This window comes from Cygnus olor, chromosome 2, assembly GCF_009769625.2.
Source record: "Cygnus olor isolate bCygOlo1 chromosome 2, bCygOlo1.pri.v2, whole genome shotgun sequence".
In the NCBI taxonomy this organism is placed as follows: Eukaryota; Metazoa; Chordata; class Aves; order Anseriformes; family Anatidae; genus Cygnus; species Cygnus olor.
Genome location: NC_049170.1, coordinates 148,590,323 through 148,604,710, shown reverse-complemented (window position 1 = coordinate 148,604,710; position 14,388 = coordinate 148,590,323). Strand labels below are relative to the sequence as shown.

General features: G+C 49.4%; 1 protein-coding gene across 1 annotated transcript in view; it reads right to left on the bottom strand.

Annotated features, from left to right (window-relative positions):
* Positions 1–2,615: 2,615 nt before the first annotated feature.
* The window catches only part of ZHX2 (zinc fingers and homeoboxes 2), a 69,397-nt gene continuing 57,624 nt past the window's right edge, over positions 2,616–14,388 (bottom strand). The window contains 3 exon segments of the mRNA XM_040547016.1: positions 2,616–4,085; positions 9,200–10,376; positions 10,378–11,896. Coding sequence (XP_040402950.1) covers positions 9,204–10,376; positions 10,378–11,703 — 2,499 coding nt within the window. The 5' untranslated portion in view covers positions 11,704–11,896 and the 3' untranslated portion in view covers positions 2,616–4,085; positions 9,200–9,203.

The window sequence follows — 14,388 nt, the reverse complement described above, 5'->3', positions numbered from 1 at the left end:
GAAAATGCACCCAAATTTGATCAAATTATAAGCCACTGGTAGCAACAACAAGTTCCTGTATGTTATATGGCTGAGCATATAGTGGATTGCTAGGGATTTTGTGGCATGTGTTGACAGGGGGTTTTGTGTGGCCAACTCCCTATGGGCTCTTCATGCAGTCTGGCCACCATTGTCCCATGGACTCCTGCCAACATCCCCAAAATATTCAAATTTGGCTTCTGGTTTCCTCAGGCAGAGCTGTCTGGTGACTGCCTTGCTGAGGGCCGGTGCAGAAGATGAAATTTGGCTGTTTTTGGTCCTCCTGCCCAGTCAGAACAGCAGGGCTGCTGGTGAGGAAGCAATGCCAAGAAGAAGGTGGACTCCGGCCTTCACACCTTCCACTTGGCAGTGGTGGCAGTTTGGCATCAAACTCATGGCAGCTCATCCTTTGGTGAGATGCTTCTCGGGTGCTGGATGTGAACGTCTAGGATTTGTTTTTCAGGCAAGGTGAGAGCTTGAGGTGCAGCCAGAATCAGTGGTAACCTCATGTTATACACTAAAAGGGCTAGAAAAGGCCAAGCCCAGCAAAAACACCTGCAGTCCTTGGCTGTATTCAATCATGTTCTAGTACTAGGAGGACCTGGAAATGTCTGTGCTTCAGCTTGCCCGCTACAAGAGGGATCAAGGCCCAGTCACACTGCTGTGAGTTATTGTGGAAGCTCTATAATGGTGGTGGAGTCCTGAGCTGCTGAGACATCAGTTATAGAAAAAAATAATAAAATAAAACAAAGAAATCTATTTTTCTAAGCAAGGCCTGAATAACGACAGCAAGAAGCAAATGGTGTCTCATTTACTGATCATCTTATGGACCAGGCAGGGAAAGCCATGTGTGCATGTAACCAAAAACCATCCTCTTGTCCGTGCACAAGCAGACTAAATTAGAAAAGCACAGGCCACCTAATTCAAGTTCCTGGCTTCTGAGTGATGGATTTTTTTTTTTTTCCCCCAAGCAATATTTTTTAAAAGAAGCATTGCACAAGTGCCTGCCCTAGACAGGCTGGGGAGAGGGGAGGCAGAGCTGTGCATGGGGAAAGTCAGCATCAGCAGCCTGTTCTCATCCATGCGCAGTGAAACCCCGTGCCCAAGGCCGTCCCCGATCACAGAGGAGCACGAACAATGTCCTGATTGTGCCTCGCCACTTGGCCTCTCCTAGAGCTTCAGTCATCGTGTCGTTATTAATTATAGCAAAGCCTGCTCACAGTGCCCTCTCTGCAAACTTGCTCAGGCATCCCCCCTAAAGCAACCTTTGTGTGGCACTGGGGTGCTTTGCGTAAAAAGGAAATGGGATTGGTTTTCCAGGAGGAACCCTGGCATTTGGAGGCTTGCCCCCATCCTCAACCCATGGCCATGCGGCCGGCACTCCCGGCTGGGGCTGGCAAAGCCCTGCCGCTCTTCTGCAAGCATGTTTGTTTGCTCTGGGAGAGCTTTGACTTTATTATCTCTGCAATAACAAACTCCAGGGCTGCCGCTATTGTTCTGGTTGAATTGCAGTGATCCTACTGAGCCCCAGTCCCCAATCCCATGGCGGCTGGTGCTGTGCAAATACAGGCAACCCAGGTGGGTCTTGTTCTGCCGAAAACTCCCGAGAGCCATGGGAGCGCTGCTAGTTAAACAAAGTAGGTCAGCACTCCAGACACACATACTTACACGCACATCAGCCAGAAGAGACACAAACTGGAATATTAAGCTGCCAAGTGGCTGTTAAAAACTGTGCACAAGGGCAATTAAAATATTAGCATCCTTTCATGTAAGCAAAGCAGGCAGAAGTGGCAATTAGCTTCAGCTACAAGTTTGCAGCCCTGGAGGAAAGCCATCAGACGCGTTGCCTCCTGACACACACATCCAGCCATCCGACAGCCCATGCAGGGGGGGGGAACAGAAGGGGCTGCATGGGATATCTGGCTCCATGCAGGCAGGATCGCCCCACGCAGCCTCGTGCGCCGTCATGGTCAATGGCACAGCCCATGTGCGTGCTCACCAGCAGGCTGCAGGTGCTGGAGGAGCAGCTGGGCTGGTTTCTGTACCTTTTGCCATCAGATTTTGGTGTAGGATCAAGGTGAGTGCAGCCACTGCAGTGCCCAGCCCCAAAGGGAGATGGGTGCTGGTTCAGCCCCTTTCAGCAATGTCCTGGACAGCTTTATTGTAAGAAAAGTCACCGAGTCCTCCTCACTACTTACTGTAAACTTCCCTTGATGTTTAAATGTCATGGGGAAGGTTTCTTTCATTCGTTCCTTCCTTCATTCATTCAGGTTGTAAGGGCAACCAATATAAAGGTACCCCTAAATCCATGCATGCCCCATGCATGGGGCAGGGGCTTGGTTCCCCATTCCCAGGCACTATCCGACCCACTCACGTGGCGTACAACTGTCTGACACCAGGAAAATAAAAATCAGTAGTGGACTGAGCTGTTCATTTTAATCTGGTTAGTGTTTGCCAAGCCGATTACTGCAAAACCAGTTCCAACCCTAATCGCAGCTCTGAAGCCCCTGAGCTCCTCTGCACAACGTGGAGCTGGCGGCGGCCGATCTTTGTTTTTAATTAAGAAGATAAAAAAAAAAAAAAGAGAGAGACAAGAAAAAGGTTACCAAAATGTCTAGCTTTTGTTTTATTGAGTTACAACAAATGAGCAACAAGTTAGAAAAATTGGATTTATTCAAACTCCCTAGCATTGTGTTTGTGCAGTGTACTGAAATATGGGTAAGGTTTCAAAACGCAGCTGGTCCGAGTAACCGAGCGGCCGGCTCCTGCACCCGCTCCTGCACCCGCACGCACGCTCCCGCTCTCCCTCCTCTTCTTCCTCCTCACACCCGCACGTACAGACACCCCGCACAAAGGAAAATGAGCAGTACTTGAAAAAAAGTGCACTCAGGAATCTAGAACTGATCTAAAAATTTAGTGGCAAGGGTTAATCAGAAATTTCTGTTGTGCGCTGCAACATCTAAAGCTGGCGGACAGGCTTGTGTTTATGCTGTCCATTCTTGTACCAGCCCAAGAAACGCAAACAAGTTCAGATTACGAAGCATCTTCATTTTCTCACTCCAACCCCTCCGGGGGTTGCGTGTTCAAACAAAAAGTGCTAAAACCAAACAAACAGGAAAAAAAAAAAAAAGGCATTGTAGCAAAGATCGTCAGAGACCCACGGTCTGGCCTCGTTTGTGAAAAGTGAAGTACAGGAGCTGGAGAAGACTTGCTTCATAGGAGCACAGGAAAGCAGAGATTTAAATATTTCAACCAGTAGAAGATGGCCATAAAACAAAACAAAAAAGTCAAAACAACAGGGAAAAAAAAACCAAAGCCCCAACCAAGGCAGACCGCCCCTCCCCTCCCCAAACCCAAACTGCATTGCGTGGGCTGAAATGTAAACGGCTGCTGGGGTGGGAATCTGGGATCGGATGTCGATCGGCACCAAAGAGATTCCAAAAATTGCAAATCTTTCTTCAAACACTTCCGAGAGGTTGTAGGGTCTCCCTTGGAGATCTTCAAAAGCCGCCTGGACGTGGCCCTGGGCACCCTGCTCTGGGCGTCCCTGCTTGAGCAGGGGGGGACCAGGTGGACCCCAGGGGGCCCTGCCAACCTCAGCTGTTTTGTGATTCAGTGATTCGGAAAAAAAATCTCCTCTCCCCCCTCCCCACAAAAGACACCTCCCTCCCCCAAAACCAACCCTAAAATTTTGCCATGGCATTATATGCAAGAATAACTCGCACCTATTAAAAAGTTAACAAAATTTCCACGTCGTACAAATCTGTTCCAGTACAGGAAGAGGATGGGCAGGAAAGTGGGTGGGAGAAAAGCGAAGGAGAACCCTATGTACAAGGACCCTTTTTTCTTTCTTCCTCTTCCTTTTCAATGCAGTAGTAGGACTTTGGCACTATAAACAACCCCATGACGGTGCTCCACAAGAGTATTTCTCACTGTGCCTCCGCGAGCACGGTTTGAGACTTGGAGTCGCAACACGCTATCTCACCCCAGGCAGGAAAATAGACTTTTGTTCTATTTTCAGGCAGAATTCCCCTTCATTGTCAGGACAGTGCAGCTGATGAGTACCCCTGCAAAAATTAAAGAAGAAACATATTACTTTTAAAGACACCACGAACAGACACTTGGGCTGTTGATTAACGCAGCACCCGATTTACATCCCTGCAGCTGCCGTGGCACTGCATTTGGTATTAACCATCCCCTGAAGCCTGTTCCTATCACTGATGCTGCAGCAGGGTGCCAGATTCGTTTTGTTGTGCCCAACACCCAGCTAATACCCCCCTACAGACCGCTGATGGGGGCAAACAGCCCAGCCTTGACTCTTGCCGATCGCTCGCTGCTGCAAACACCGCGGGCAGAGCCTGCACCGGCTCGTGGGTGACACCCGACGGCTGGGGGCAGCTGCTTTGTGACCACAGGAGAGATGGAGCTAAAGGCAAGGAGACTTCGGACCTTTCTTCCCCAGCAAACCCTCTCGTTATATGGCATGAATTTAGAAAAGAATTATACAAACTCGAAACCAGCCCTCGAACAGCTGCCTGCCTACACACGGCCCTATGAACAGATGGGGACACAGGGCGAGGGCGCTCCTACAGGGAGATGGCAAGGGATGTCAGCCCGACAGGGATGTCAGCCCTACAGGGATGTCAGCCCTACAGGGATGTCAGCCCGACAGGGATGTCAGCCCTACAGGGATGACTTCCAGCGTGGTTTTCCCCATGAGTAAAGTGTGAGAGTGCAGGAAGTGTGAGCACCGACTCAGGCTGCAGCTGCAGGCGGCAGCACGGGGTGGTTTCTCCTGCACCAGTGTTCACCGCAACCCTTATTTCACACCTTTTACGAATGTTGCGACTAGCTCTGTCATTTCCCACAGAGGCACTGAGCTCTGTCTGGCATCTGCACCTCAGAAAGCAAAGTGGCCCAGCCCAGCAAAAGAGCGTGGGTTTGTGCCAACAGAAAAGGAAAAAAAAAAAAATCCTCCTTGTCCCTGCAGCCTTTACTCAGACAACCTCTCTGTGCCTCCTAAAGCAGTGCAACTTTGTAATTGCTGCTTTGGGTTTTGCTTCTCCCTCTGAAGTCCTTCGTTGCTGGGTCTCCAACACAGCTTAATGGTTTTAGGGGAAACGGCGAGTCCCTAAAATGCTTCAGTTCTGCAAAAACCGCTGGGAAGTCCCACACTGCCTTCAGGACGGGGGCCGTGGAGCCCACCGTCGGCAGCAGGCGCTGCAGCCAGCTTCATGGATAGAGCACCAAACCACAAGAAAAATGAGAACTCGAACAGAAAGGAAGGGAAACCCCGGTGCTGCTAGCTTTCACCAGTCTCAGACACCGAGGAATGTGCTGGGCCACCAGCATCCGACTGATCTCAGCTCCCACCGTGGTGTGAAAGGACCTGAGGGCACCGGGAGGGCCCAGACTGCTGCTGATGCTCAGCACCATGCAGCGAGCAAGGCCTGGCTTCTCTGGGGCCTTCTCGTGTGCAGCTCCCAGATCTTGGCCTTCAGCACAGCTCTGCAGAGCTCCCTGGGCTGTGGAAGGGCGTCACAGCGACCCCAGGGAGTGTTCGTGGCCCTCGAGAGCATCTTCTACCTCGGTAGAAGGCCTCTGGGCCTGAAATGGAGGTTGTGAGAGCAACCCTGAATCAGAAAGTTTTCGGTGGAGAAAGTGGTGGTGGGGGAAAAAAAAAAAGTACATTTCTGAGAAAAGACAAAAGCTCTGGTCTGAGGAAATCTTGGGAAAACCCCCCGGGGAGATAATGCTGTGAAGAAAGCCAGCAGAGGCTGCCAGTCGCTCCGGCATGCTCTGCTCCTGCTCCCGGGGCTGAGCCGTGATGTGCTGTGTTTAATTCGAGGCGGATTTCTGTTCGTCAGGCTTGCGCAAGTGGTGACAAGAGACCTGGTTTTGACCCACGCTGTCGGAAGGCAGGAATCTCGCCACGGATGGACAGGGAGCTAAGGCTGTGCCGATACACGAGGGATGCAAAGCTTCGTCAGCAGCATCGGGGGCATTTTTAGTGAGGGCTTCAGCACACCTTGCAGCAGCCACTCAGCATCCCGAAGGTGCCTTACGGGGACAAGTCTTGAGGGAGTGTTCAGGAAACCTGACTCTGCTAAGCGGAATTCATCTGGTTTTGGCAAAAGCTTCAGCTAGGTAGAAGCAGGCTTTATAACAGAGACCGCATTAGCCTGTGGATGGTATGGCCAGGAGGCCGTGAAAGTACAGCAGAAGCAACTGAAAATGCATCAGTTTTGAAGAAAACATTTTCTCAGGCACCAGGTCCATCGAGGCTGTAATACAAATACTCCCTAATGGTTTCAGGAACTTATAAAACTACCTGGGGGAGGCAAAGAGGGATCTGAGAAGTTCTGCAGCACTTCAAGTTTTGCAGAAGCTGCACAACAGAAGTACAGAGACTGAGCGCAGAAAACTGTTCACTTTAAAGCGCTCATGTCAGGCTGAGAAAATAGCAACAGCGTGAATATCAAAGGAGCACGTTTCTGCACAAAGTGAAGTGCAGCAGTGGAAGTTTCACACCACGACTGCAGCTGTGCAAGAGCCAAGAGGAGGAAAAGTCCCTTGTCAGCAATTCAGCGTTTGGCAGCGCCTCCTGTGTGCAGCCAGGATGGTGACACGGCCGCTCGAAGGTACCGAGGGCTCTGGTGTTAGGAAGAATCAGACTTTTACATGAGAACACGCAGAAACAAGCTCACCGCCAGGTCTCACACGGTCTTTGCTTTTGAGTCATACCCTGGGTGTCACCTCGGGTAACACCTTGCTAGTTCAACTCCGAAGTTTCAGTTCAAAATCACACAAGACAGCCAGCCTTCACAAAAATGAGAGCGACAGTTTATCCTGAAGGAAAAAGAAGCTGGGATTTTTCCACAGGTCCCATCAGTGCAGGGGATAAAGCTCCCGGCTTTCATGTCACCACGGCTGTGACAGCGCCTCCCACCCAGGCACTGGCACTTCTGGGCTGAGATGTGCCGGGAAGACGATGTGGAACAAAAGAGAGAAAGGCTTTGGGCTTTTGTCAAGTCGCCAGGTTGGGATGCTGAGAAATAGGCAAAGTCTGGAGGACAAAATGGTCGTCTGATCCTCCGGAATTGCAGGGAAAGCCCAGCTCTGGTGCATCTTTTCTCAGCTGGTGTATTTTACAGCAGGCCCTTGGAAGGTCCTCACAAAAAGGATAAACTGGTGAAAGTTTATCTGAGAGTGAAGTTCCTATTACAGTTCCTCTCTGATGACCCTCGAGCACCTCCAAAGCTGTGGAGCTTCGAGGGCAGCAGCAGGGCGTGATGGCAGAAGTTTCACCCCAATTTATCCTGCTAGCACTGCAGTGCAGGCACCAACCTGTCCCTTGGGAAGAGGGCTGAGGCAGGGCTCGGTCTCACAGCACGAGAGATTTGTGAGAAAGTGGTGCCAGGTCCCCCTCCCTGCTATCTGCCCCCCATTCCCCCTCCTCGCCCACAGCCTGCTCCCTCCCCTCGGTTACATTAGGGTAACTGTTTGTAGCTGGAACAGCAAAATGATCTGGAATGACAAACCCTGACAGAAAAATATAAATCCCATGGTGCGCTTTTACATTGCTCATTTGTCCAGATCCTGGGTCTGGTTTCCTATGTGGCTGCAGAGCCGTGGCACCCCTGTGTGCCTCTGCAGCAGCCACAGCAGCTCCAGGTGATGTCCCCAGCCCGTCTTCCTCCAGTCTCTGTGTTTGCCACAACCTGCTCCTCACACCCCCAGCCAGCGGCTTCTGCAAGCACAGCCCAGGATAGTTTTGTATTGCAGCCTGGAGCTTTAACATACTTCGTGGTACGGACACAGTGACATCTCTTGAACGCCCAAACTGTAGTTCAAAATGCATCCACTGCAGGGTTGGAAACCCTTTTTAAACTCAGAGTGTCTAGCAGACTTTTGCATATACATGCAGCACAAGGAGAAACTGGAGGGCTCTAGGCTGGCCAGCACAGATTGCTAAGCAAAAACCTGCACTTCTGCAACACAAAGCAGTTCAACCTGAGTCCTGCCAGCTGCAATAGCAAACGTCCTTAGTGCAAGGGTAGGGACTTCCTCTAGTCCTGGCTTTTGTATTTCTTTTTTTTTTCTTTTTAATATTTTAGCATATTATACTTATTAGACATCAGAGGTGCATTAATTCTTTCTAAAATCCAAGTTCTCTAATTGTTTGTTAGTGCGTGGTGCTGTGCTTTCTGTTGGGTAAGTTGTAGCATAAAGAGACTCCAGCTCAGGAAAGACGGGCTCTGATCTCGGCTGTACCATGCGCAGAACGTTAAAGGCTCTGGGGAACTCCACACGCAAGTCAAGAAACCCTGACAGAACTTGCTCCAGATTTATACCTGCGTAACTGTGATCAGAAACAGGCCTCAGGTCTCCAAACAACACATCCTCTCATGTTGTGAAAGCTCACGTAACTCCCCAGCCCCCTTAAGAAAAGACCCTGCAGCTTGCTTTTAAATTCAGGATCCTGTGAAGAAGAGCTGCTAAAACACCCACACAGCTTAGTCTGGAGCATTTCCTAAGCCTCTACAGTGAGCAAGCAGAACAAAGCAAGGCTGGAGACAGTTCTCACCTGCAAGAGGAAGAGAGCACATTTACATGAGCCGCTTGAGGCCCCACAGCATTTTTTGTTTGCTGTTGCATAAAGAAGCATCGCTGGCCCGGGCCCTTCCCGCAGAGAGCTTTTATTCTGCTGCAAAGGAAGGACCCGAGGTGCAAAACCAGGCGCTGCGGCCTCTGTCCATGGGAGACCAGTGATCTGTTAGCAAAAGGGCTATTGGGAACTAGTATCTCCTATTATTTCTTTGCATGGCTCCACTGGTGTGTTTTACATCAGGCTCTGCACAGGTTACACGGGTCATTTAAAGGCAGAAGTTCAGGACTTAAGCACTTACTGCAAAAAAAATAAAAAGTAAAATAATGCCCTTAAACGGGAGTTGACCCAAAACGAAAGGAGAAACCTGGCGCACAGCACTAACCCCTCCCTAGCAAGCAACTGCTTCAATTTACAACCAGGACAGCTCTCCCTTGTGCTCAGGCATCCAGCAGGCACCAGGATCCAGCAGGGACGGGCTTTTTGGGATTTGCACCGAAAAGGGGCTAGGGGATGCTGGAAGCACACCCGGCCTGAGGCCGGCCCAGAGAAGCAGGGCACCACCAGCATTACCTGTCTATACGTGGGCATTGTCTCCAGATATACTTTCAGAGTCAAAGTCCGCCAGCTCCGCCTGCCCTTCGGGCGCCGCCTGGCTCCAGCTGTCCGTACAGTCCGATGCGGCGTCGTCCTCGCCCACCGTCACCTCCACCCAGTTGACCTCGGCCGGCTCCTCGTTCTCCTCGCTGCCGTGGCCGTCGTGGCTGTTGCACTCCAGCCTCTCCGCACCCTCCGCTTGGTTCCCCAACAAAGAGTCTTTCAATGGCTCGCAGTCCCTTTTTGCTCTCACCACCATTTTCCCCGCGTTCTCTTCGTTCAGCTTTTTATGCTCCTGGTAATGCTGCCGAGACACCTCGTTACCATTCTTTGGACTCTCAGTGAGTTTTGATCCCTTTTTCTGGTTTTGCTCGTGATGGCCATCAACAGCGTACTGCTGCTGGTACTGGTCAATCCATTTAAGCGACCCCGTTCTTAACGAAGACCGGTTTTCCTTGAACCAGCGAACTATTTCAGTTCTTGTGAGCCCAGTCTGAGATGCTAACTGGTCATACTCCTGGGGTGATGGCCACTGAGTTCTTGCAAATGTGCTTTTCAGTAGATGAATCTGCTCCTGGGTTTTCTTAAATGTGGCAGAGGACCCAGACAAAGCACCGGGGAGCTGGGAGCTATTCAGCAGTTCTGCTTGGCTTATTGCACCGTTGGGAGTTCCTTGTTCTTTAATTTTTCTGTATGATCCCATTGAGTCCAAGACAGCTTGCTCCATGCTGTCCCTTATCTTTCTCCGCTCAGAGAACCACGAATCAATCTCCCTCCTGCTCAGCTTAGTCTCCACTCGAAGCCTGTCCAATTCCCCTTGGGTCGGAAAAGAGCATCGTAGGAAGCTCTCCTCAAGGGCCCTAAGCTGCTCTTGGGTTTTCTCTTTGAACTTCTGGGGTGCAAAATCTGCATACGGATGGAATGAGCGGCCATGCCGACCCAGTGAAGGTGCTATTTGATCTTTCCCTAAAGCATCGCCGGTGACGTGCACAATGCCCCTCTGACTTCGATACCTGTGGTCGCTGAACCACTTCTTGATCTCACTCCGGGAGAGACCCGTTGCCTCTATCAGCCGGTAGACTTCTGTGTCGTCGGGAAACTGGCTTGCTATGAAGCTGGCCTTCAGCTCTGCTATCTGCTCCTTCGTCTTTTTTTCGCTCGCTGGCTGGCGTCAGCGGTACGGCAGTCAGCTTGGCAGGACTCTCGGGCACCTGAACTACGTGAGGACGTTTGGCCTCCGGAACACTTGCTAGGGTCTGTATTGTCCTCTTTTGCCCCTGGTTTGGGGCAACAGCAAGTGTAATTGGTGAACAGGAAACTGCTGAACCGTTTGACACAGGGGTTAAAACCAGACCAGTCTGGCCCAGTATCTGACAGGGCAAAGCTGTTTGGATGATGGGAGGGGGGATTTTTGCCGTTGCTAAAGGAGCTGGCAGGACAGTGATGGTTTGGGGAACTGCCTGGATAGTACCGTTGAACATCTTCTTTCTCGCCTCCTCCACTTCTTCGGGAGACCAACTGATGCCATGCTTCAAACGTTGCGTAGCAAACCAGATTCGGATCTGTTCTTCTGGATGTTTTGAGGCTGCTGTCAACCATGACAATTCTGCTTGCGTTGGGTAAGGGAATTTATTAAAGGAGTTGATCATGGTTGCATTAGTGTCCAGTGCAGAGTTGTATTTGGTACTATTCAGAGGTACCGGGACCTTGGGGACAAGGTTAATATTTGGTGGTAGCTGTACAGAGGGCATAACATGAGCTAACACGTCATGGAGGAGGTCTCCGTTTATACAAGCAATAGCTTCAGTGGCTTCAGTTATGATGCGGGGGAGAGCACCATCCACGTGGTTTTCCGTAACTCCCTCTTCTGGCTTTTTGGGACCCTTCTTGGTTTCCCCTTTAGGCTTTCCCAACTTCATCATCGGCGTTTTACTCACACTAATTCCCCCATGAAGCGAATCCTCACACTCTGCATTTTCTAGCCCACTGCTCGTGACAGTGACATCGTTAGTGGTGGTCTCAATGGACTGCTCTAAAACAGTCTGGTTATTCCGTTTAATTAATTTCAGTTTAAAGTTACTCTCTCCTGGGTGGTATTTTGTGTTGTGGTCAGATAAAGAATCATATTTTTTGGTTGTGAAATTGCATTCGGCACAGACATACAGGGGGTTGAGAATGACATTTGGATGCTGAGTGTCAACATGCTCTGTAAATTCATTTAAGTTTTGTGTAGAGTAAGGGCAGTATTTACACTCATAACCACCCTGGGGTTTCTTAGACTGATTTTCAGCTGGGGGCTTTGCCTCGACCACTTCACAATCTTTTACCGAGCTTTCTGAAGGCCAAGTTTTTTTGGCGTCCTGCTGCGGTGTGCCAGCCCCCTTCTCTTTAGGAGTTTCTACGCGCTCCGTGACCTCCTGTTCCACCACTTCAGAAGTTCGCACCATACAGGGAGTTGTTGACTTTCTTTTGCTAGCCATGGCAGCCGTTTGCAGCAGGCTGTGGTCCCAAATGGTGACTTCTTTTTTTTTTTGGCAGGGTGAGCAATAAACTCAAAAGATCTTGCAAATGGCTCCAACCTTCCCAGATTACTTGACTGTTTTGTTTAATCAAGGATTTCAGCCCTGGCTGTGACCATCACCTCCGACAGCAGACCCATCAGCTGCATGACACCTGTGAAACAAAGCACACACCATTAGGCACTGATCTGTAAAACATGGATTGAGCAGAAAGCCACAGCTCAAGATATATACATTTAAAATACCGTTTTGGACAATGCTAAACTCTTCCCCTGCTACTCTCCCCATCAACTTAAGAGGCAAAATCTGCCCACAAAGAATAAAAGCAGTGGATAATTCACAATGAAGTGCACCACAGGTAGAAAATGACTTTGAAACAAGGAAGATGAACAGACAGGGGATTTTAATCTCCACTAGAGTCAATGCATTTAGCTGGAAAAGAAAGAAGACACTGCTATAAATACTGTACCTTTTTATAGAAGCTGCAGTTTCTATTAATTATTATTTTGAAGCATGCAGATCTGAAATTGAGTGTGATTTATATTAAACTTAATTACTTCCCACTGTCACTTACCTTGTAAATATGTCTACTAAATGATTGTGGTTACTAATGACGGGTGATTTCTAAATAAAGCTATAGGGACTGCCTTGCTTTTAAAAGTAAAGGCGGAAAGAATAGTTAATGCAAGTCAACATTTTCAAAGGTCTGTGTTTTGATGAGAGGTGGGTTCAAAGAAACTGCAGCAGATCTGTGGAGGCCTATCAAGTCTCTTCTGGAACAAAAGTTTCCTTAAACTACCACTTTTCACTGAATATTGATAAAGGCAGCTAGCAGAGGTCACAGGCATCCTTAGATCCCTTTTAAACAGGGTCCCTTCTTGTGACCCTGCTGATATTCCCATTGAGTCCTGATCTGTGCACTTAACTGCCTACAGAATTAAAAAAAAAATCCACTTTAAAAACACGATTCACGTGGTGAAGTGGCTTTGGAAGTTCTCAAATGTAAGAATTCCATAAAAACATATGCATTTTAAAAGGATCTGAAGTCAACATCAGTCAGCACAACCACAAAAAAAGAAAAACTACACCAGCTGTGTTATAATCTACCCATGCTCATCAGGGGTGTGTGTGTGGGGGGAGTGGAATTCCATTGTTATAACAGTTTCAAGAGGAAAAAAAAAAACCTCTCTTTCCTATTTCACAAAATGCCTTTTCTAATCAATTCTTGACTTCAATTTTGCTACTCTTCTTGATCAGACGGGCTCTGGGTTTGTAACGCTTCCAGACCTGATGGGAAACTCATCGTTTGACATCAAGGAGTCCGTGGAATGGGATGTGGGGTGCACCAGAGTTTACCGACTTGAGGAGGATGGAACGTGGGTAGGACCTGTGTTGATTTTTGTAGAAGCACATTAAATGGAGAATCTGAATTAGAGATCTTATCTCTAAAAAAAATGCAGACCTTTTTGTAAAGCTTGTAAATGATGAGCAGTGACTGGCACCTAGCAGAATCAACAAAGTGAAAATCAAATGAGATAAATCCCACTGCAGTTCCCCTGGGCACATCCAACACCAGCGGGCAGTTTCAGACCACCTCACTGCTGCCCATGAGCCTGCTCTTTTCACCTCTGCATTGGCATGAGAGCCAGAAACAATTTCTGCTCATGCAGATGCTAACTGCTTAGCTCTGTTTGCAGTTTATCAGTACTTTGAAAGCCTCTAGAGCATATTCCTGCTAGTCTGCCCATCGCAGATCATACCCCTACTGTATTTACGGAAACCTAAAGTGATGTACTGACAGAGGAAGTAGCTGTCTGCGGATAAGCACAGGGATGGCAGCTTCCAGCTCCATTTCCCCAAAACCCAGCGTGCTTCTCTGTACATCACTTCATGAAGCACTTTCGCAGGTAAGGTTCTGCTGAAACATAAGCTGTGGAATGGCAAAGATGCAGGATGGAGGAGAGGCTGTCCAGAGATGCTATTAGTTACACTGCAGCTGCCTCGGCCTACACGCGCGGTGCTCCATGCTCACGGCCACCACCAAAGGCCCGACCAAGACTGGGGGTGCTCCTGCACCCTTGCTCCAATTTGGTGAAGCGCTGCAGCATCGGGTTGATGCTTGAGGGTGCATTTAAGCTCTGGGAAATGGCACATTTTCACTCAGCTCAGTGAAGCATGGATTGGTCTGTCTGCAGCATGATCTACCTGAAAGGAAGCTGTGGGGAGCTGGGGGTCGGCCTCTTCTCACAGGGAACCAGTGATAGGACCAGAGGGAATGGCCTCAAGTTGTGCCAGGGGAGGGTCAGGTTGGAAATGAGGAGACATTTCTTCTCAGAAAGAGCAGTCAGGCACTGGGACGGGTTGCCCAGGGAGGTGGTGGAGTCACCGTCCCTGGGGGTGTTCAAGGAGAGGTTGGACGTGCTTAGGGACATGGTTCAGTGGGTGACATTGGTGGTAGGGGGATGGTTGGACCAGGTGATCTTGGAGGTCTTTTCCAACCCTAATGATTCTGTGATTCTATGGCCATGCCTTAAGCATTTACCTTGGTCAGGATGACATGGTGACATCTCCCTCTGACCTGGGATCATCAACACTGTCATTATCATTCCTCAAGGCATCAGCACCTCCGAGCCACCCATGCCTTGG